Source organism: Diadema setosum, chromosome 9 (genome assembly GCF_964275005.1).
Source record: "Diadema setosum chromosome 9, eeDiaSeto1, whole genome shotgun sequence".
Lineage (NCBI taxonomy): Eukaryota > Metazoa > Echinodermata > Echinoidea > Diadematoida > Diadematidae > Diadema > Diadema setosum.
In genome coordinates this window covers 34,256,900-34,280,909 of record NC_092693.1, presented here as the reverse complement: position 1 = coordinate 34,280,909, position 24,010 = coordinate 34,256,900, and the positions used below count along the sequence as shown (strand labels likewise).

The following is a 24,010-nucleotide window of genomic DNA, read 5'->3' as shown; positions in this document are numbered from 1 at the left end:
TGTCCATTCCATTAGGGCATTGGGAGGAAAGCACTGATTTTAATGTTACTCTCTTATTTATCCCATTGCGAGAGAAGATATGAGATGCTATTCCCTTTGAGTGCTGTCTCTTAATTCAGACTAAGCTGGCACAAAGTTTCCCAAACCTCATCCAGACTATTGAAGTTACAGTGTACCTACGGTCTCTGCGTGACTTCAGCACTTGTACGCACATTCACTATTACTGTATTCTTTCCTAGGAGGTTTTAAAGTCCAAATTTTCAGCCAAAAGTGGCTTCCTATGTAGTCATTCTTTTTTCGTTAGCAATCTCTTGGGATCCAAATATGTCTCACTAGATTGGGGAGCGGGAAGGATATCTATGTCAGATTTGAATACATTATGAAATTTGTGCAGTCAAATATTCATCATAAAAAGTAATTTGGTTTTGCAAACTAAACTTGATCTGAAACCTTTCATCCACACTCTACTCCAATTGGCTTCATGTATTAAAGTCTTTTTCTTTCTTTTTAGTTTTCCTAGTATTTTTTCCATCTCAGATGACCACTGGAGGTAGCGCTACCAGAAATAAAACACTTTTTTCAGAAGTTGTGTTTTTCCTGATCTTTCCTCCCCTTCTTGAATCATTTTCATCTGGACTTCGTTACAAAAGCTTTATTCTCTCACTGCATTGACCTTAATCTGTTCTCTTAATTGCAAATAATGAACTAATGTGGTTTCAACTCATTACTAATTATTTGTTGTGTAATGGCGCGCTAGGCGCCATTTGGGATCGAAGTTGTTGAGTGTTATGACATTGTGGAGAGGTACAGATTCAAACATGCAATTACGCTGATGAAGTCATCGACGAAATAAAGGAGATGTGGAGTCCATTAATATGCAGTTGAAGTGTTTATTTCTGAGTCCCGAAACTCAGACAGCAAAATAGTGAACGTGTAACATAGGAGTTACACGAATTACAAGTATCTCCAATGCGGGTAACACAGATAAATCACAACAGATGAAATGCTAACTCATCTGGCTGAGGCCTGGAGTAGAAGTCTCTCAATTATACTTTTAGAAACTATCTCTAAAACTTGGGGGAAATCTCATCCTGAAAAGCACATGGTCCATACACAATATGATTGGTCAGTTCAGCGTAGACATGGAAACGTAGGGTGTGGTCTTACTCATTTTGGGGCCTGAAACAAAGGAACAGTGTTGAGGGTAATGGGAGATGGATTTGCAGGAAGGGAACTGGACAAGGGGTGATAACTTTCTGACCACAATGGGAGTGTTGTTAGGAGGAAACTAACCTTGGTGGTCTAACATAAAGACTCCTATTGACATGAGGGGTGATGGACAGGTGTTGGGGTTACTGTGTTATAGCAGGGGGTTATTGAACTACAAGGGAAAGGACTAAAGCACAAATGGAAACTATATTACATAGTTAGGTAATGGAGAATTGCCTAACTCTATGTAACATCCCCTTTCTCTAAAGAATGCTGGGGGGGGGGGGGGTGTCAAAATACTATGCAACATCCCCTTTCTCTAAAGCATGCTATACTGTATATAGGGTATCATAACAAAGAATGCAATTATAGAGTATGAAATATCATTCAAATACAAATAATATGGTTAGTGAAACTCTGTATCATTGTTCCAATCCACTCTCACGCAAAACACTCTCTTTCTTAAATTTTGTTTGGGTCTTCCAAGGTAAAAATAAATTAAAGTCTTTCATTACAAATGCACATAATATTATGCTTCATCACGCATGTCAGAATCATAAGGATCACTGTACCACACTACCAAAAAAACATATGTACCATGATTGTTTCTTAAGACAACAAAATCGTAACATGTGAAACCTATTAAATTTTAATACCACAAATACTAACTGGATGATAGTGTTTGGATGTAGGAAAACCCTTTTTGTTTCTTTAGAGTAGATCAATGTCTAATCATTAGATCATTGTAATGATTGTCGCACTAGCTCAAATTCATATAATGAAATGTCGTGAACCAGTAAAATTAGTGCTTATTTACGTTTATCTACAAAAAAATACTATAAAATATTGAAAGGTACTTTGTGCAGACTTATGCACTGATGCACAGAATTATACAAATGATACTATTAAGTGCGAGTTGTACTGTAGACTAATCATTAATGTGATCTTGCCTATCATAAGACAATGGCAATCAATGTAACACAAAACAAAGTAAAAACAATTCGCTGGTCATTATTCTGTGCAGTGCGATAAACAATCTGATCCAAATAACGACCTTGAGTGCTTGTATCTAATGCACTATCCACACATATGTCTTCGTAATAAAATCATTGGGAAAATAATAGGAACGCTCAAGGAATAAAAGTCAAGTCTATGATCCAGGCAAAATGTCATTCAATTTTGAAAGACTGTCATAGAATATCATGGCTTACAAACCTTTCCTATTTAAGCACAAATGCAAATTTCCCAATTGATAAAAAGTAAAACTTGAAATGAACGAGGGAACAAGCACTTTCAAGCTTGCTTTAATTCTAACAAGTATAATCTCAACTTGCAAGTAAATGAATGTTCACTTAATGAAACAATAATCGTTCATGACAAGTACTTTCAAACTTGTATGTATTCATGTCACATGTATATTACTAGAAACAATCAGATTGAGTCAAATGTCATCCATCAATCCACATAGAACTATACTTGATCAAATCTTTCACAAAAGAGTATGCTGAAATAACTTCAAATTTCATCAAACATTAGGCTACTGAGTGTCTCATCAATATGGTGGAAGGTCAACAGGTATACTCAAGGTATTGATAGCGTCTATGTTAAAAGGGGCCCATATACTTCATTTTGAAGTATCAACATAGAATAAATTCACTATCAATCCTATCCTGTTAAGCAAGGGTTTCCTTCCATATTCTTCCATACTAATGCCGAATTGACGAACGATTGAACAAGTACTTTCAAACTTGTTAGTATCATAAACGAGTCATTCAAGCTCGTTCCACATCAAATTGATGCCACATAATGATTAATATCGTTCAAAACTGAGCATACTGTCTTGCAAAAGATACAGTCGTAGTCAACATTTAATGAGTATGATGCTATCCAACCATGGCCGATGTTTCACACTAAAAGGAAGTTACATAAGAACATAACATAACATAACATAACATAACATAACATAACATAACATAACATATCATAACAATATGATTTTTTTTTCTAGTTCGCCTGGAACTCTATGCTACTTGAAGATAAAAGAGATACATGAGACTATCTACAAGTTATACAATCATCACAAGAATTGGTCTGTCTTCTATTGTTTTCTCTTATTAGGTCTGTGTATACCATTGTACTATCCTATGTCCAACCTCTAAACAGGTTTGAGTCATGTTAATATCGCCAGAGGAGGCTGTCGAGAACTGGCCAACTTGTCTTTGCCGTGAAACATGATAAAAATAATGGCTGGGCTGCATGGGGTGCAGCTATCCATTTGTATTCTTTTTTTGGTTTTTTTTTTGTTTTTGTTTTTGTTTTGTTTTTGTTTTGTTTTGTTTTGTTTTTTTTGCTAGTGGTAGATCTGTCCATCGACTTCATTTTGTGTGAGCTGTCCAGCTACAATATCATGTTATTTATAGTCAAGGTTGTTAGGGGTGAACAGTTCAAGTAGTTCTTCGCTGGGCAGTGGTCATTGGGGGCACATTGCATTTCATTCTGTCTGTCGTCAAGTCTGGGTTCAGTGGAACCGTAATTGGGTCTGTTAGTGTTATGGTAGGACACATTTTACGTCATTGTTACATAGTGAAAATGAAAGGATATTAGTTGTGCATGTTGTTGAACCATGCTGGTAGTGATTTTTTTTTTTTTTATAATAACAGAATGAAAAACTCTTGATTGTTGAAAAAAAGAGTAAAAAAGTTATTATACCATTGAGTTTATCTCTAGTGATTGCAGCATCCAATGGCATTGAAGTTAGTGCAGACTGCCAATAATCTAGCCAATTTATATACTCCATACTCCTCTCTCATGCTCGCTCTCATTCAAATTGGAACAATGAAAGTGTGTTTCACTTACCGGTCATAATGAAGGATTTGACAAATGTTGACGCATAGGATGCCAAGGATGTGTCGAAAAAAGGTAAAATTTAAGCAAAAAAGGATAAAAAAAGGCAATAAATGTGTTCGAATCAAAGTGTCACTGTTCAGAAAAATAAATTCCAGGGATTAATTATTAATTCTAAGTGTCTATGTCCTCTATAAATTTTCTGTGGGTAGCGGTAGTCGTCGTCCGTTGTTGGGGTTGAGTTGAGTTTGTCGCATCATGTCACATATCTAGGCAATGCTGGTTATGACCGGCGGTGTCCATGTCGTACATTTGTCATTGTGGGCTACATCGTGGGGCGTCATCTGGCAGGTCTGGCTGTCGTCAGCGGTGCCGGTGGGGTGATCAGTCGATCCCGTTATGGTAGTTCGTCGTCGGGGTCGTCGTTATAAGTCATCTTGGATTCGGTCATGTCAGAGGAGAACACATCAGTCAAAACACGTTATCATCCAATGTCCCATAAAGACAATGATGGCAGACGGTGTTGTATGGCATAGTTTATCAGTCACATGTAACAAACTCTCAGTTCTGCTGCACAGACTTTCACAGCAAGGAGACAAGTTCTGGTCTCAGGAAGCTGAAACTTTCGTTGGCCACAGCAACAGATGTCAGTCTTTTTTTTCTTATTCTCGGAGCACCGGGTTCTCAGGCGGTAGTGTCGCAAGTCATGAACAATAAATTGTTAACAGTTGATGTTCTGTCACAACTGATGTGTTGAATAAGTATTGTTCAAATCAAGCCGGGTTCTCAGGTGGTAGTATCACAAGTCATGAACTGTCAAGTCTGTTCTGTCACAACTGCTGTGTCGAATTGTTCGAATCAAGCCGGGTTCTCCACCATGTTGTGTAATGGCGCGCTAGGCGCCATTTGGGATCGAAGTTGTTGAGTGTTATGACATTGTGGAGAGGTACAGATTCAAACATGCAATTACGCTGATGAAGTCATCGACGAAATAAAGGAGATGTGGAGTCCATTAATATGCAGTTGAAGTGTTTATTTCTGAGTCCCGAAACTCAGACAGCAAAATAGTGAACGTGTAACATAGGAGTTACACGAATTACAAGTATCTCCAATGCGGGTAACACAGATAAATCACAACAGATGAAATGCTAACTCATCTGGCTGAGGCCTGGAGTAGAAGTCTCTCAATTATACTTTTAGAAACTATCTCTAAAACTTGGGGGAAATCTCATCCTGAAAAGCACATGGTCCATACACAATATGATTGGTCAGTTCAGCGTAGACATGGAAATGTAGGGTGTGGTCTTACTCATTTTGGGGCCTGAAACAAAGGAACAGTGTTGAGGGTAATGGGAGATGGATTTGCAGGAAGGGAACTGGACAAGGGGTGATAACTTTCTGACCACAATGGGAGTGTTGTTAGGAGGAAACTAACCTTGGTGGTCTAACATAAAGACTCCTATTGACATGAGGGGTGATGGACAGGTGTTGGGGTTACTGTGTTATAGCAGGGGGTTATTGAACTACAAGGGAAAGGACTAAAGCACAAATGGAAACTATATTACATAGTTAGGTAATGGAGAATTGCCTAACTCTATGTAACATATTCTTCTCCCCGCTATAGGAATTGCTACCATCTGCAGGTTTTACAGTTCTCGCATCACATTTTTAGCTGCTTTTATCCCAACGTGTATTTCTCTATACCTTGTCTTGATATAGTAATGTAGCATTTGCATCTCATTGCTAATGATTGTAGACTAGTACTCCTAACAATATCTCTTTCATTGCATAGGTAAGTTTGCAGTATAATAGTATTCTGTCTATTTCGTTCCACTTCTCTCAGCCTCACCCAATGCAATTAATACACTGTACTATTATGTCGTGTCTGTATCGTGTACAATTGTCACCCCCATTACTCTAAGCAGTCACTTTTCTCCCCTACAGCAAGCTGGAAATGAAACTTCTTTGAAATGCAAGCTGTGCATTCCATTTGATCCATTCCCTTCTAGCAGCCAGTGCCTACACACAATTTCTCTCGCAGCGAGCCGCCCAAAAGCGCACACGAAAAGGAACAGCAAAAAGATAACAAAATTGCAATACAACATGCATACTGTGCATCAATTCTTTTGTAATGGATTAAATTTGAGCATTTTTAAAGATTTATCTATTTATTTTTTTTTTTTTGAGGGGGGGGGGGTGGGATACACAGTGTACATGGTGAGTTTCCTGTGATCCATAATGAAAACAATATTCAAGCCAGTGTGCATTTTATCATCAAGTGACTTTTGTGAAGTTTTGTTATATGAAGGTATGCCATGTGTGCATAAACCTTTCAAATGATGTGTGACACACATTAAAGGGAATAGATGAGAAGGGTGCACTTATAAGCTAGTTCGGATTTCCGCTTTGAGCATGAGCAGAAAAAGGTCATTTGTACCTGCAGAGCATGTTGGTTTTTAAATTCACTTAGATAAGCATCTGTGATGCAATGATTATTCAAGTAATCCTTGTATTAAAGTGGTGCTTGCCATCACATCCACCTGGCAGCAAAAGCAGTATTTGGCAATATCAATAGAAGAAGATTGTCATTACATTCAATGCAAAATAAATAGATGTTTTCCGAAGTGTCAATTGATGGATCATTCTGATCACCTGGTCTACGCGAGTACATCCTTTGTTTGAACATGACTGATGAATTCCATGAATTGTTACGTTAGGCAAGCTAATGCATTCTGTTGCTTGAAGACTAGTGGAGTGCCTAATCAACTGAAAAAGAAGAAAGGTCATTTGTACCCATCTGTACATGAGCTAACCCCAAACTGGCTTATTGTAGGCCTACATACTACATACCATGTATGGTTTGGGAGATTGTGATGTAGGCAATATCTATAATCACCATCTGGGGTTATTACATGTACACTGTATGTCTCATTAAAAATGCCATCCCTCGCTCACACAGCCACCATCGATAACACTCCGCCCGTCATCTCCAACTGCCCCGGCGACATCACCGTGCAGACCAGCCTGGGCGGCGACTCCGCCACCGTCACGTGGCAGGAGCCGACGGCCGTCGACGACTCGGGCTCCGTGACGTCCACGTCAACGACCTCCCCCGGGAGCTCGTTCCCCGTCGGCACGACGACGGTCATCTACACGTTCACCGACGGCAGCGGCAACACTGCTGTCTGCACGTTTGCTGTGACTGTTCAGGGTATGGGTTATCACCTGTCACCAGTTCACTCTTGTCTTGTGTTTGTGGTGTGTGAGGCTTTTTTTCACCTTTGTGAGTTTGTGGACACAATGCTGCCTAGTGTTGGACTCCACCGATTGTTTTATCCCACTGTAAACCAGTGTTTGAAATTACTTGCACCTCACGTCTGCAATGTGTTTGAAAGCATACACCAAAATACTGTTTGTGGTGAATGTGCACCATTTGGGATGTGTGACTGAAATGAATGCAATGTTTAAAGTTATAATTTCCATTTCTACTTGAATAGATTGTAAATTTACCCGTATTTTTTTGCATGTTTTCTGCCTGAAAAAGGTAGAATACTTTGTATGTATATGTTGTTGGTCTCTGTCACTGTCATGTAGTGATATTTAAGTTGGTAAAGACGTATGAACAGACTGAGTAGTCCACAGATATCCTTTTTATTCTCAGCTGATTATGACATTCTTATATAAACCAGAAATATTATATTATGACCAGGAATATGTTCCAGTGAGATAGTTCCTATTTATTGTTTTCTTTTTCGAAAGGAGATTCTTGCCATACTCTGCTAGTAAGAACACTTCGGACTGTGACTGCACCAGTACACATGTAGGCAATGGTGTCCAATTTGTTTGTATTTTAAAGGAGTGAATATACGGTGACATGACGTTTGCTCTTGTGACCCTTGCTCCGGTCTTAATTCTCCAAGGACTTGGGGTTAGGGTTAGAGTTATGTTTGTGGGTAAAATTTTTGTTTGCCGTCGCGTGCAGATACTTCATGGGAGCAATTGCTGAGGAGCAAATGCCATGGAACCAAATATACTGCCCATTAATGCAAGGTTTTGGCTTTATAGGCTCTTGTCTGTAGACACCCACCAACCATTAATTCAAATAAACCTGCAATATGTTTGTTTGGTTTGTGTTTTTTTTAAAGAATCTATGTAGACCCATAGATTGAGTCTCCTTGCTTTAGTATGAGTCCGCAAGTGCAAAATAAAAAAAAGAAGAAAAAAAATGGTCTGAATGTATCCTCTTCTTTTACCCTTGAAGCCACCATTGATGTGACCGCTCCTGTCATCTTTGGCTGCCCCAACGACATCTCGGCCAACAGCGTGTCCAACAACAACCAGGTGACCGTCACATGGCTGGAGCCCACGGCAACGGATGACTCGGGATCAGTGGCATCTGTTGTATCCACTAGCAGCCCTGGTGACCCATTCTTCATCGGCGTAACGACCGTCACCTACACTTTCGCCGATGCGGCTGGCAACACAGCTACTTGCACTTTCTCCGTCACCGTTGTCGGTAAGTCTCGAGTTATTCCACTTGAGCCAATGTGTTCCTATCAATAATGCGTGGTTTGCCCATTAACAGACAAGTACACTCAGTGGGGTTTCTTCGGAGGTTTTGTTTTTTTTTTCTTCTGCTTCTAAAAGTGTATGTATAGATGCTGATTAGATAAGAACAGGTATTATACCTTCTTTTTCTTCTTTTTTTGTTTCTGTAGAAGTGAAGAAACGATAAGTGCAAAATTTTGGCAAATAATTAAAGACTCTTTCAAAGCTATTTACATGCCCTCACAGCTGAAAAGCTGTGCAAAATGTGCATTATCAGCCAACTTTGTGGCAGTAAACCTGTCTGTGCCTAATCATCAACAGCCAGCCATGTAGTCTATGTGATTATCCTGAATGGCAATATGCTAAGCGGAAGGGCCTTCTCTTGGAATGAAATCTTATTCTCGATTCGTCCTTCAATGTTACCTTTCATCAAAAGTAAATAGGTGTATTCAAACCTTCAGCTCCCCAGTGTGCTTCTATTCAAATGCTGCCCACCCCACCCCATACTTCCTCTACAGTCCTTGTAACTCTTCAATGTTGCATCAGCTGGTAAATTTCCTTAGAAATTCACGAGAAATGACTTCTCTTCTCCTCCCCCGATTCCCCTTCCTTTTTTGCCGACAGACACAAGCGCACCAATCATCAGCAACTGCCCCAACGACATTGTCGTCAGCGTTCCGTTTGGCACCAGCAGCGCCTCCGTCACGTGGACCGTGCCGACTGCCACCGACAACAGCGGAGGCAGTGTTACTGTCTCTGCCACCGCCAGCCCCGGAGACACCTTCCCCGCAGGCGTGACTCAGGTTACCTACACATTCACCGATGGCAACTCCAATACTGCCGTCTGTAGCTTCAACGTCATTATACCCGGTAAGACCGTGGGCTTGTGACAAGAGGTTTGCTGAATACGAGATTAGGTTGCGATTAAATGTTATGTATAATGTCGCAACAACCTGAGCATTTGACTTGAGATTTGGCACATGTGATGGCTATGATGTATAGTTGTGCAAACTTCATTTTTTGTTAATGTCAAACATTGTGTTGGCATCATATTTTTAAAATGAAAATCAGAGAAATTGCCGATTTACTTATCTTGCCACCTCGGGTTTTGAGCACTTGACTTGAATATGGCACATGTGACTATCAGCAAGCAAAATATATATACGTTTATTCAATGTTGAACAATACATTGCCGTGGTAACTATTTTTTATTTTCAATAAACAGCACACAAAGTAATTGCTGGTTGAGCTGACTCCCTCAGTGTTTAATAGGTGGGGGTATCAATCGCATTGAGTGATAGTTCTAGTTTAAAGAGAGCTTCAGTCTTTGAATCATACAATACAAGTAGTGATTATGGAATACATGTATACTTGAAATGCTGTCCCTGTGTTGTGTGCTCTGTCTTGATTTATAATTCTGCCAGCTTGCAGACCTTGCCAAATCCAGATGCACCAACTCTCAATAGCAAGACAGGTATTAATGCAATATAATTGCAGACATTTTCTTGCCCCAAATTCCGATTCCTTGAAAATTTTCCACACAACAATGGCTATTAAATCACAAATGAAAGGCTCTTGGGTGTTATTCTAGGAGACCAGTCTTTTCTCTTGTGAAGTCCTGATCAAGTTGGTAGGGTGCATACCATCAGCATTGTGATGCAGATTTTCTTTGATTTTTTCTAATGATGACATCACAAAAGGAAAGATATATATATATATATATATATATATATATATATATAATGGTATTATTATCCGCGTGTTGGAATAAGAGCATGAAGACGATGAAGACAAACAAGTTGACATAATGCATGAGAATCCAACTTCATTTATCTGTGCTGAGCTTCAAATACAAATATCACTGTTACCCTGAGGAAGATCCGTGCAAGGGTCGAAAATTTGGTTTACAAATAAATGAAGTTGGATTCTAATGCATTATGTCAACTTGTTTGTCTTCATCGTCTTTATATATATATATATATATATATATATATATATATATATATATATAATTTTTTTTTTTTTGGGGGGGGGGGAGGTGGTAGGGAGTAGGGGCAGAGCTTCGTAGGTGCAAAAAAGAGTGAGAAATAGAATTATAAAAAATTAATTATCACATATTTTGGTCAAACATTTCCATAGAGTGTGATCTGTAGACCTAGTCACAACATTTCTACAGAGTGTGATCTGTAGACCTAGTCACATCAGCAGAAGTCCATGTGGATTTGCATGGGGACCTTTGATTCCCTCTTGTTCTCACCTGGTCAGTCTTGACCATTAACTATGTTCGTGGTCACCTTTTTTCCTCTCTCTTACATGCCAGTTGAGGGCGACATCACTCCCCCAGTCATTGCTGGCTGCCCGAATAACATTGTCGTCGCCAGCGACGGCAACTTCAACGGCGCCACCGTGACCTGGACGGAGCCGACAGCCGTGGACAACTCGGGAGATGTTCCGACCGTCGACAGGACGAGGGCGCCAGGCTCCCTCTTCCCCATCGGAGACACCGCCGTCACGTACACATTCACCGACGCAGCCGGAAACATGGCCAGTTGTTCCTTTGATGTCACCGTCGTTGGTGGGTCACATGCCTCTCGAGTCTTGCCGTATCAAAAATTGGTCAAAAGATAGGAATTCCGTATTCCTTTGATTGAACCAGTTAGAAACTTTGATCTTTGTAAATGAACTAGTGACCCCCTTGTGTGAAAATGAAGGTACCAAACATTTCTTTGAATGGTACCTTTTTGGAATGTGGGTTGGAAAATCTGTTGTGGTGAAATTAGTAGAGGCTTCTATGTAATCCCGTGAGATTTTTGTGCCAAAATTGATTTTTTTGGCTAACTTTGTCAATTTGGGGGTGCTGAATCCAAATAAGTTTGGTTCCATTTTTTCCGACCACGTCTTCAGCCGCCATTTTGAATTCCAAAATGGCCGCCATAGTAAACTGTAATTTTATCCATATCTCATTAAGTGAGTATTATACAAGCTTCAAATTTGGTGCAAAGTGCATGGTTGTGATGTCAGACACTCTGGTATATCTTTTTCTGATATTGTGGATTGTTTTGATACAATTTGTAGGCTGTCATCTTGAATTTCAAAATGGCCGCCATAGCAAACAGTATTTTGAACCATATCTCATGCAGTGAGCATTGTAGAAGCTTCAAATTTGGTGCAAAATGCATGGTTGTGATGTCAGCCACTCTGATATATCATTTTCTGTTATTGTGGCTTGTTTTGATACAATTTATAGGCTGCCATCTTGAAATTCAAAATGGCCGCCATAGCGTTTTTACCCATATCTAATGTTGCAATTATTGTAGGAGTATCAAATTCTCAGTAATAGACATGCTAGTGGTGTCCAACGTTCCAATACAGCTGTTTCCTATTGTCGATCATTAGATAGGCCACCATCTTGAAATTCAAGATGGTGGCTATAGAAAAAAATATGATACTGTGGTAAGCGCCCTAGATAAATTTGCCAAAATTGTCTTAGATAGACCGAATTCACTTTCAGGTCACGCAGAACGACAGCCATCTCTTAATTCAAAATGGCCGCCATAAATTCAGACTGTAAGGACGAGGTTCCAATGACGTCATCAAGCCATCCTGAGGGGCAAAAACTGTGTGTGGGGGGGGGGGGGGGGGAGGGGAGGGGTCCCATACCATTTCCCATAAGTGTGGGCAAGCGTGTAAGCGTTACATCCCACGTCCCATAATAGCGCCAAGCGGGTATGTGATTCGCTTACACGTGATTTGTTTTTGCCTCTCAGCCAAAACATTATCTGGTTTCGTGGAACCTCGTCAATAGTTACATTCAATCCCAGTTATTAAATATTTGTACAAAAGTAAGCATTGATACGATTAAAGGTGATCTTCAAAAATTTGATGCTGCCTTGAGAGAATGAAGACAAACACGGGAAAGTCTCGCAATGTCAAGAAATGCCATGGTCACCCTACCAGGCATCCCATTCACAAGCTTGTTTGTTGACCACAAAATAAAACAACTCATCAGGGAGCTCATAATTGCTGGATGTATTTCTGGAATAACACAGAATGAATAAGGAATGCCAATGAGTAGGATTTTCCTGATTGCCCTTGTGTGGGTCATCCTTAATTATCAAGACTTCCAAGATGCTTACTGCTGTACCGTCAATGACACTAAAACTACCAAGGAGCAATAATAGCTCAGTTCTGTGGCACTTTGGATGCATCGGAATTCCTCAACAAGAACTCCATCACACGAGGGTAATCTCAAAAATTATCACTGCATTGAAACTGATGAACGTGGTGTTTGGCAATCAGATATCGGAAACATTCAAGGAGGATATTCTAGAAAGAGATGAAAATTGATGTTTTCATGTTCTGTACTACGAATTTGTATCTGAAAGAATAAAAAAAAAAAAAATCTGTCTGGGACAATATGAGAAAGGCCAGTCATACAGCTCTTGCAATTGAAATACACCATGTAAGATTGGATCAAAAGTCACTAAGCTTAAGAAGACCACTACCTTCTTATAACACTTCTACCGGTACAACAGTCTGATAGACCTGTCATTATCCAATCATTACTGGAGGATACAATTATCGGTAGTTATAAGTTCTACTGTTCTATCAAGTAATTCCACAATCACTCTTCATCTCACAATTTATGGCCTTCTCCTCATTCTGACTAACAAAGGTTCATTTTTCATACCCATGCCTTAGAAACCCACAAAACTGAGCCAAATAATCAGCCTGAAAGTTGAAATACTGAGCAGTCAATTCCATCTGACACAGAACGGGGAAAAAAGAAACAAAAGGTTCATCAAAGATGCCATGGGAGCTGTCACCCGTCACAATGAGGAAGCAGATATCCTCATTCCGTTGCATACTTCAAGAGCAACAGGGAATTTCAGAGATATTGATGATTATTACGTATAGACACTGACATTTTCATTCTCCTAATGGATCTTTGCTTTACTTTTAATACTGCATCGCATGTTGTCTGCTCCATCACTGGAAAAGGGGAGATGATTAAGTACAATTGACAATGTTCAGAGATTATGTTCTGCAAATTGTTGCGAAAAACAAAGGTCTGCTTGGTCATGCCTTTCATGGCACAGGATGAAGTTGAAAATTTGAGGATGTCTCAAAGAGCCGATGATTCAAGAATTCTCTAAGCCTTGAATCATGCAGAATGTCCAATGACACAGTCCATGCCTTCCAGAAGTTGGGCGTGGATGACTTCAACCTGGACAATCTCCCGCTTTGCTTTCGTAGAGTCTTCATACAACACATCCAGAGAACAAACTTTGTAAACCTTCAAAACCTAATTTGTGCCTCTACTATACAGGGGAATTTAATATGGTACATCGTAGTTATTTCCAGCGGATATACATAAACTGTGCAATTAAATGATTTGAGCTTCCTACACCAACGGTAGCCACATAATTCATTATCATGTTCATAATAATGACAAGAAATGCAAAAGTCATTGTTTCTGGAAGAATTTAGAGCCAATTCTCCCTTGTGTACAGCCCTATATACAAGTGCTGTGACTTTAAGAACACATGCAGGAGTGAGCCTAGAAGACATTAACTAAAGTAAATTTCCAATAAATTTTCTAGTACACGGCTAATATTGTTTATTTAAACTCTACAACCAAATCGTCTAAATGGGGGCATTTAGTCACCCAGACACAGTTATTGAGGAACTTTTGAAAGTCATTTGCTTTGACACCAGAATCACATGATTTCCCATTCACAAGTTTTACCCAAATGCAATGCTCTTAAAGGAATGTTTCCCATGGCAGCCATTTTGCATTTCAACATGGCAGTGTACCTACAGGAAGCAGTCCCTCCTATGCAATGATAACACTATTTATTGAAGTGATTGACTTACACATTGGTCCTACATGAAAGTGCTCCATCATGCTTGAGTTTGCAGGGTACAGATCTTACAGTACCAGATATGGGTCGAAATCATCTTGAATTTCACGAGTGGCAGCCAATGCGAATAATCCATTATTACAGAATGTATATGATTATGTGTGTGTGTGTCTGTGTTTGTAAAATAATGTACAATGTACACCACCATAAACATTGATATGCCTAAAAGTTGCTTGTCGACCACAGATATTAGCTGAAAAGCAGCCATTTTGAATGATGAAATGGCAGCCTCAAAAATGATCTGCAATTTTAGGGAGGGGATCAAAGTGCATCTGAATGTTCAACATCATGAGCCCGGTTTATGCCAGAAATGTGAACTTTCTGTATTGTTTACTGCATGAAATACGGGTCAAAATATACATTCTGGTATGGCGGCCATTTTGAATTTAAAGATGGCCACCTATGATATCAAAATGGACCATCATTTCAGATAAAGATGTTTCAGAAAGTATGATAGCAAACGCATGCTCTTTGCAGCAAGTTAGAACCTTACACAATGCATACAATATGAGATATAGGCCCAATTACATTTGCTATGGTGGTCATTTTGAATTTCAAGATGGCCGCCAATCAAAATTATCCCTCATTTAAAACAAATATGTATATATTAGCATATCTGACATCATAAGCATGCTTTTTGGCCCAAATTTATACTTTCCATAATGCTTTACAACCTGAGATACAGGTAAAAATGCATTTAGCTATGGCGGCCATTTTGAATTTCAAGATGACAGCCCTCGAATTGTATCAAAACAATCTACAATATCAGGAAATGGTGTATCACAATGTCTGACGTTATAAGCATGCTTTTTGCATCAAATTTGAACCTTCCATGATGCGCACATTATGAGATCTGGGTCAAAATACAGTTTGCTATGGCGGCCATTTTGAAATTCAAAATGGCGGCTGAAGACGTGGTCGAAAAAAATGGAACCAAACTTTTTTGGATTCAGCACCCCCAAATTGACCAAGTTAGTTAAAAAAATCAATTTTGGCACGAAAATCTCACGGGATCCAATATTTCGACATAGCAGACCGTACTAAATGTGAAGTGCTTTCGTTGATACTACCATTGTGTATTGTGCCGAATGCACATCTTCTATCAAATCTGCTCCCCAAAAAGTGCAATACGAGGCATTTTCTCAAAAAAATTTTAGGGAGACTGAAGGTTTTAATTTTGTCATGGTTGTCTTTCTGAAAGTAATTTTTGTTTTCCACTAGTCCAATTCATTCGTTCTTAATATTGATGGGGTGGTGTTCCCACTGCCTACTATAATGATTGAAGACTGGCAGCACTTTAAAGCAGCATCTACACAAGTACATATTTCACATGCTTATCGGTATACGAATGGAAGATACCGTAGAAAGGTATATTTATTTTACATGAAAACAACTGGTTAAAGCAGTGGTGTCTGCACTTAAATCATCTTCTTCAGTCTTTTTTTTTTTTTTTTTTACTGCAAATGGTCATTAGGTTTCCTGTATGAAATGAACCAAAAAGAGATTTTTGCTGTTACAGAAAATATTTTCAACATCAAAAGTTTCTTATGGTGTGTGTGTTTTTTTTCTGTCTCCATCCTCAGATGCATCTGCACCGGTCATCGCCAACTGCCCAGTGGACATCACGTTGACAGTACCATTTGGCACTACCGGTGCGGTAGTGACCTGGACCACGCCTACTGCTACCGACAACTCGGGCGGAGTGGTGACCAGCACCAACACGGCCTCACCCGGCGATGTGTTCCCTGTCGGTCTGACCCAGGTCCTGTACACCTTCTCGGACAACCAGGGCAACTCGGCCGTCTGTAGCTTCACCGTGCTGGTCACAGGTATTTTTGACTCGCTCCCATGCAGTTCCCCCTCCCCCCATACCCAAGAATTACTGTACAGTGTATATGCCATATATTATGCAGGGTTTTTGATTTCACAAATGCAGATGTTGGGTGCTAGTCACAAATTTAAGAACACGCTAGAATATTATGTCTGATTCCAACATGAAAGCGACATGCACATGCATGTATCGTCGCTTGAGAATGATAAGGGCGTTAAGTTGCCACTGAAACCATAGTGTTTGAGGCACTTTAACACACTATAATACCATTCTTGCCCAGTGATATAAATTTTCTCCATTCATCACTGTTTTCCATGATTGCGATTTGATTTTAATCACTCCTGAATACTGTCGGCGAGTCCTGATTCGCAAAAAATGACTCGCTAAATGTACGTTGTATACACTTCTATCTGATGGAAGAGCATGTTAAAAATTAGACTTTTAGGAACTGGGACACACGCTAGAACATGATGAATAACGAAAAGCATTCCCCCTTTCTACAATGCATCAAAAAGTGTTGGTGAGTGTACAAAGGATTGCCCAGGGATTTTAGATGAAATTAGTTGGCAAAATTTCGTTACTGACAGAACTTGACATTACACGGAGCAGAAGCAGGAGGTCGCAGAGAAAGTAATCGTTACCTTCCCATTACGAAACACTTTGAAAGCAAAAAACAAAACGAGTGACTGCTAAAGGTCCTGACACTTTGCCAAAGTTCATATCTCAAGTATACACACGTATACACATTCTGTTCTAAGTTTCTCTCCATCTCGATTCGCATTGCAGTTGGCCTTGATGAAAAGGCTACTACATTCTAATGGTGTCAGAGCAGTAGGCTAAAAAAACAAAAGAGACAATTCTTTCACGTTTGTTCACCCACTTGCATTGACTGAACAAGTTGAAGAAAATACGTAGGTGATTTAAACAGTGCCATATTTTGTTGGTTTAATCCATAGCCCTCGGTGACACCACTATTCCTGTCATCACTGGGTGCCCCAGCGACATCGGTGTCACGGCCGACAGCAGCCTCAATGGTGCATTCGTCCAGTGGACCGAGCCAACAGCCACGGACAACTCGGGGTCCGTCAGCTCGAGTTCCACGGCATCCCCGGATGACTTCTTCGTCATTGGAGAGACGACCGTCACATACACCTTCACCGATCCTGTGGGCAACCAGGCATTCTGCTCATTCAACATCCTTGTCACTGGTGAGACGATTAAGACCACAATTTACCTGACATAACAAAACTATTTCTTTCTTCTTTTTTTGCATGCAAAGGAGCATATAGTCCCTTGGGTGATAGGACCTCCTATCTCAGTCGGCATATATTCAAAAACCTACAAGTAACTCGATTTTGAAAATCAAAATCCTGATTTTGACTGACAGAACAGTAGTTGATGTGATTCACAACAACATTTCAGCATTATTAAACATCAAGATTCATGTAATCCTGCGGGGATGAGGGGAGAATGATAATTGAGGAGCAATTTTCCGAATTATTTCCTTACAGTGTATGTCTCCTGTAATAGTTTTCTCCCACATACTTAAACTTTGTTCGATTGTCATATGCAATTTGCTACCTGTGTATGCTATATTCATCTATGTCATGAAAAAGGACTATTGCAACATTATCTTGTACTGGTCTTGTACTTGTATTGGAAAAAGGCACATACTTTGTGCTCTATTTGCTACTGTATATGGAGAAGAATACATTGTGTACATAAAATGTAGCTGGTATACATCTTTTAACTCAAAAAAGTTAAACATATATTTGAACATAAGGATTACAATGTATGTAGAATCAGATTCCTTCATCTCCAATGCTGATACAAAATTTATATGCCCTTATGTAGGACTTCTAGTGCTGTGCCATTGGCCACTTTTAGATGGATTCCTTATACTGCCACTGCAGTGGTTTCAGCTGAGAACAAAATCACAACTGGCCCTTCTATGGAGTCATGCACAAATATGCATTATGGGAAAGGGTGAATGAACTCCTGTAGGGTTCATTGACCCCTCTGATAAGGAGTGAAACTAATTCAAACATTCTACTGATAGATTGTAGGGCTGACATAGACTGTACAATTGTCAATATACAAATGGCGCACAGGTCTGAGTGCATCAGTCGGAATTGTGTGCATGAGGTAACTATGGAATGCTTAACCCACGAGGTGAAGCCAAGTGGGTTTAGGCTGAATTCCATATAGTTACCGCATGCACACTGTATTCCGACTGATGCACGAAAAGACATGTGCATCATCTGTTTTATAGAATGGGTAATTTTCTTGCCAAAAACCCATTTTTCTATCATTACCCGATGACAAATTTACTGGATGCATTTCCTTTTGGCTTGCCAGAGACGAAAGCCCCCAAAATCATGCATCCGGTATGTACTTGATGCATCCGGTATGTACTTGATGCATGTTTTTTTTTTAGCCAATAACGCGTCTTGTACTGAGTGCGCAAACGCTTGCTTAGTGTGCGAACCTTTGTTACAAGTGCGCGTACTCTTGCTACAAGTGCGCGATAACATGTTTACCACTGTGACTCGGCGATGGCCAGTACAGAATCAACACATAGCTCTCGACCAGTGAATTCTCAGCATTCTCACTACTCATTCTAAAAACACAAGTATATGTAGATCTTGAGCCTTGATGATGGATCCAATAACATGTGACTTCTGTCGATTTCTGTTTGTGTAGACACCACTGCTCCTCTTATCAACAACTGCCCGGAGGACATCTCTATCACCGTGCCGTTTGGAGTCAGCTCCGCCGTCGTCACGTGGACTGTTCCCACGGCGAACGACAACTCCGGTACCTCCACCCTCACTTCCAATACGGCCAACCCGGGAGATGCCTTCTCTGTTGGCAGCTCCCAGGTTGTCTACACCTTCAGCGATGACAACGGCAACACCGCCGTCTGTGCCTTCAACATCTTTGTCAATGGTAAGGAAAGCCACCCCATCTCTTTGATTTTCTATTTTTGTGACTTTGTCTCGGTGTTAAGAATTGATGAGAACTTTAAAGGGGAAGTCATCGCCTTTTTCAGAACTGAGAAAATGTAAAGTAGCTACTAAAGCAAGAATTGACATGTCAAACAAGATTTGCACATACCAGTTTGTCGCCATGATTTTTGCAATTTTGTTATAAGTTAATAGTTGTAGCAAGTGTTGTATCAGACAGGAATCTTATACAAGCACTCTTCTCGCAGCTTTGTGTAGCAAGATTTGCAGGAGCTGCTGAAAAGTTCAGATACAACACGTATCTTGACCTGCTTTGAAAATAAAGTAGATAGTAACCCTTTTTGTGCTCGGGACTAAGCTTAATTTGCCAATCTTTGTCACAAGCATTCATTTACATGTATCTATCCAAATTTACCTATTTTTAAAGCTAGCAAGCCCTGTGAGGTGCAGCAATGTGCCTCAGTCCAACAACAAGGCCATAGGGACAATAGGGATTACTGTAATCTCTCTTTGGTTTCAAGTACCAGTAGTTTCCAGACATATGTGCTACATGTAATTTGTGAAGAAAGCACTCTGAAATACATGTTATTTGGTCACTGTAGCACAATGAGGTTTACATTGTACATGACATCTTATAAGTCGAATGTCTAGGGGTGCCATTTGACACTGCCTTGTTTTCATTGTTTACCACACTGTCTACTCCTCAAAGCCTTGGGTGACACAACACCACCTGTCATCTCCGGCTGCCCAACTTCCACCATCGCCGCTCAGGCCGACCCTCTCCTACCGGGAAGCAACGTGGACTGGACGGAGCCCACCGCCACCGACAACGACGGAAATGCTCCCACCGTTCAGGTCGCCAACGGCCCCGGCACATTCTTCGTCATTGGCACCACCACTGTGACGTACACGTTCACTGACGCTTCTGGAAACCAGGCAGTCTGTTCGTTTGACGTGGTGGTCATTGGTGAGATTTGATGTGTCATTTTGTCACAGCTGTATTTTAAAGGGACTGTACAGTACTGGTTGAGGTTAGGATTCAGCTTGTAATGTTTTGTGAGATATTTAGAAACCACTCTATGAAATGTTAAAGGGCATACAATTCTAAGGGAAATCAAAAGTTTATTTGATGAATATCGGTTTTGAAATGACTGAGATATCTAAAAACTAGGAATAACAGAGATTCTTATAAAAGCCGTGGCCTGTGAATTTGATTAGGATTGCTTTTTTGGATATCTTATCCATTTCAAGGCCAATTTTCATCAAATAAATGTTGAATCCTTCTTGAAATTACATACTCTTTCATATTTCATAAGAGGTTCTCATTACAAGTGTATCTCACCAAAAATGTTATAAACCTTAATCCTCGCCTCGACCACTGCTGTACAGTCCCTTTAAAGGCCCAGTAGCGTAACCATCTCGCGGATGGCACAGTTCATTCACTGCCCACCAGGGCACATCCAAAAACCAAAAATAGCACCAGTCAGGGAAGTTGTTGTATGTAAGCTCTGTTTCTTTGGCAGTGCAGTTTGAAATTCTGGTCTGACTGGTAAATGTGATTTGTGTATTCTCCAAAATTACTCCAGAGTCTTTAATCAAGACGTAGTGAACTACATGTACTTATTCAGCCCCAATAATGTTAAGGTAGTAGAATTTGGTATTTATTTCTTCTTTTTTTTTCTACTTTTTATATCGAGTCCATGATCACATGAGAAGAGACTTGGCCACTGCATATTTTTACGTGAACATCCTAAAGCTTCAGATTTTTGAATACTCGCTATCCTCCGTGTTATGACTCTGGCAGATACCACTGCACCAGCTGTAACTGGATGCCCCGAGGACATCTCCCTCAACGTTCCCTTCGGCACCACCTCCACCGCTGTCACGTGGGAGGCCCCCATTGTTAGCGACAACTCGGGTTCGTTCGACGCCACCAACAACTTCAACCCAGGAGACACTTTCCCTGCTGGTGTCTCAACCCAGGTCACCTACACTTACACAGATGATTCCAACAACGTTGCTGTCTGTGCCTTCCTTGTTACAATCACCAGTAAGTAGCTGAGAAATTACTTTACTCCACGACTGTCAAAGAATGTAACCACATGCTAAATGTCAGAAAATCCTGATTTCCGAAAAATTAGTCTTGCTAGATATATGGCTTGTACAGTACATTCGTGTCTGAAAAGACAAGTATACTGAAAAGAGACAAAAACAAATTTCATATGTACAAATTATTCTGTCACATCCATAGGGTAGAGGCCTTCTTAAAAAAATTGATACCAGTATGTAACACACCTTGTTCTTATACTGTGTGCTGCCTACCAGTGCATGTATGTGTGCATGTCACATTCATGTCTGGATCAGAATTGATATCTTCACGTATGCTTAAATTTGTGAATAGCACCCGACTCCCCAAATTTATTGCATATACAGTAATTATTCGTTTATGTTGGTGATAGTACCTCTGCCGTTTGATCCCCGGTAACTACTGACCAATGAAAACAATTTCCACAGTCGGAGCTGATATGACTGTACCCGTTATTGCCGATTGCCCGGCCGACATCGTGCAAATCCTGCCGGATGATGCCAGCAGCGTGTCTGTGACGTGGACCGTGCCCACGGCGACTGACAACTCCGGGGCTACGCCCGCCGTCACCACGACAGGAAACTCTGGAGACTTCTTTGCCGTCGGCACTGCGACCGTCACCTACACCTTCACTGACGATGCCGGCAACGAAGCAGTCTGTTCGTTTGTTGTCACAGTCGTTGGTACGTTGTGCAATGATTTCTGTGTTCCAACTCTCACATAATTATGATTATTTACCATTTCATACACATTCTTTCCCTGAAACTTGAAGAAAAAGAATGACTCGTTTGCATTTCGCATTGCATGCCCGTCAAACACAAATGATTACTGTTTAAAAAGTTCAGAAAGTCCTGAGATAACATTCCTATAGTACTTGTGAAAGTCATAAAAAAGTTCTTATATTCTACAAAAACAGCTGCATCTTGAGAACAATCTTGAATAAAGCAAATGTGGGCATTTTCCTTATGCCTGTAGATAAGGACAGGGGCACATACTGAAAAGACTGTGTTGCCATATGCTTGGGTTTTAATGGATTGCACAGATAAATAAAAGTTTAAAATGTTCTCTCTCTCTCTCTCTCTGTCTTCAGACAACACCCCACCCACATTCCTCTTCTGTCCCTCGGACATCGTGCTGGAGATCCCGTTGGGCACCACTTCGGCCATCGCCATCTGGAACGAGCCCGTTGCCCAGGACAACTCGGGCACGGCCACCTTCCAGAGCCAGACCGCATCCTCTGGGGATTCGTTCGCCGCCGCAACCACCACCACCGTCACCTACGCATACGCTGACGACAGTGGCAACGTCGCCACCTGCTCATTTGATGTTACCGTCAATACATGTACGTCTTCACTCTTCAATTATCAGAAATTTTGGGAAAATGCTACCATGACCCTATTGTTGAAAATTGTTGAGACATCTTGAAAGATTTAGTACAATTGATAGCAAAGGAAGGTATTTTACCTATTGCTTTACCTTGCTTAGAGAACTTTTTGCGAGAAGTGAGGTACATGTATGCATACTGGATTCCAAGTGTTTAACTCATTTAGTAAAAACAGACATCATATGGCAAATTACAATGTCTTGTTGGGGGGGGGGGGATTATGCATGAATGTGCATGCATTAGTAGATTGGCCTACTCTGTACATGAAAATTACTGAATTTATTCATCAAATCTAAATGCATTTAGGCTTTCATCTGTCATTGAATAATGTTATGGTTTCCAGATATTAACTGAAATATATTAATGATAATGTTCAAAAAAGTTTGTTGTGCTGATAAGATGGATAAGATTTTGCAGCCCTGAAATTTTACTTTTATGTGGCCTTCACCTGCAGTCGATGACGAAGGACCGGTGATCGCAAACTGCCCCGACAACATCGTCGTTGAGGTGGAGATTGGCGTTGGAGGAACGCCCGTCACGTGGGCCATCCCCACGGCGACCGACAACTCCGGTGTCATCGTGACCGTGGAGAACAACTTCGCACCCGGAGACTTCTTTGACGTGGGTTCCACCCTGGTCGTGTACACCTTCACCGACAATGCCGGCAATCAAGTGCAGTGCGCTTTCAATGTGGCCGTGAACGGAGGTACAATGCAGAATGTGGGCTGAATCACATGCATTCATAGCAATTTCCCCCAAGTTGATTAGATGAAGCTTTATGGAAATTGAGTTGAATGTTATTGCTTGCATTATTGTTGATGTTAAAAGGGATGGTATAGTATTGGTTTAGGTGAGGATTCAGCTTTTAACTTTTGGCGAGATACTCGGAAACTAATCCATGAAATGTTAAAGAGCATACAATTCTAAGAGGAATTAAAAGTTTATTTGAATGAAAATTAGTTTTGAAATGGCTGGGATATCCAAAAATCAAACAAAACAAAGTGATCGTCATAAAAGGTGGATCCCACCTTTTATGAGGATCACGTTTATGAGGACCACTTTAAAACCAATTTTCATTAAATAAGCTTTGAATTCCTCCCAGAATTCTGTTCTTTCACATTTCAGAAGAGGTTTCTCATTATCTAAAAAAATCATCACCAAAAAAGTTTGCATAAAGGTCTTCACATCCGCGTTTCAAGTATTTCATTGCTGTAGCAT

The 24,010-nt window shown here is 40.4% G+C and overlaps 1 protein-coding gene across 1 annotated transcript in view; it reads left to right on the top strand.

Moving 5' to 3' along the window:
- LOC140233334 (uncharacterized) overlaps positions 1-24,010 on the top strand; it is a 123,286-nt gene that overhangs the window by 55,493 nt on the left and 43,783 nt on the right. Inside the window, exons 33-44 of the mRNA XM_072313443.1 lie at positions 7,013-7,264; positions 8,315-8,569; positions 9,226-9,471; positions 10,922-11,176; positions 16,109-16,354; positions 17,313-17,564; positions 19,060-19,305; positions 20,032-20,289; positions 21,127-21,372; positions 21,837-22,091; positions 22,499-22,750; positions 23,247-23,498. Of these exons, the coding sequence (XP_072169544.1) occupies positions 7,013-7,264; positions 8,315-8,569; positions 9,226-9,471; positions 10,922-11,176; positions 16,109-16,354; positions 17,313-17,564; positions 19,060-19,305; positions 20,032-20,289; positions 21,127-21,372; positions 21,837-22,091; positions 22,499-22,750; positions 23,247-23,498 (3,015 nt within the window). The remainder of the gene's footprint in view (positions 1-7,012; positions 7,265-8,314; positions 8,570-9,225; positions 9,472-10,921; positions 11,177-16,108; positions 16,355-17,312; positions 17,565-19,059; positions 19,306-20,031; positions 20,290-21,126; positions 21,373-21,836; positions 22,092-22,498; positions 22,751-23,246; positions 23,499-24,010) is intronic.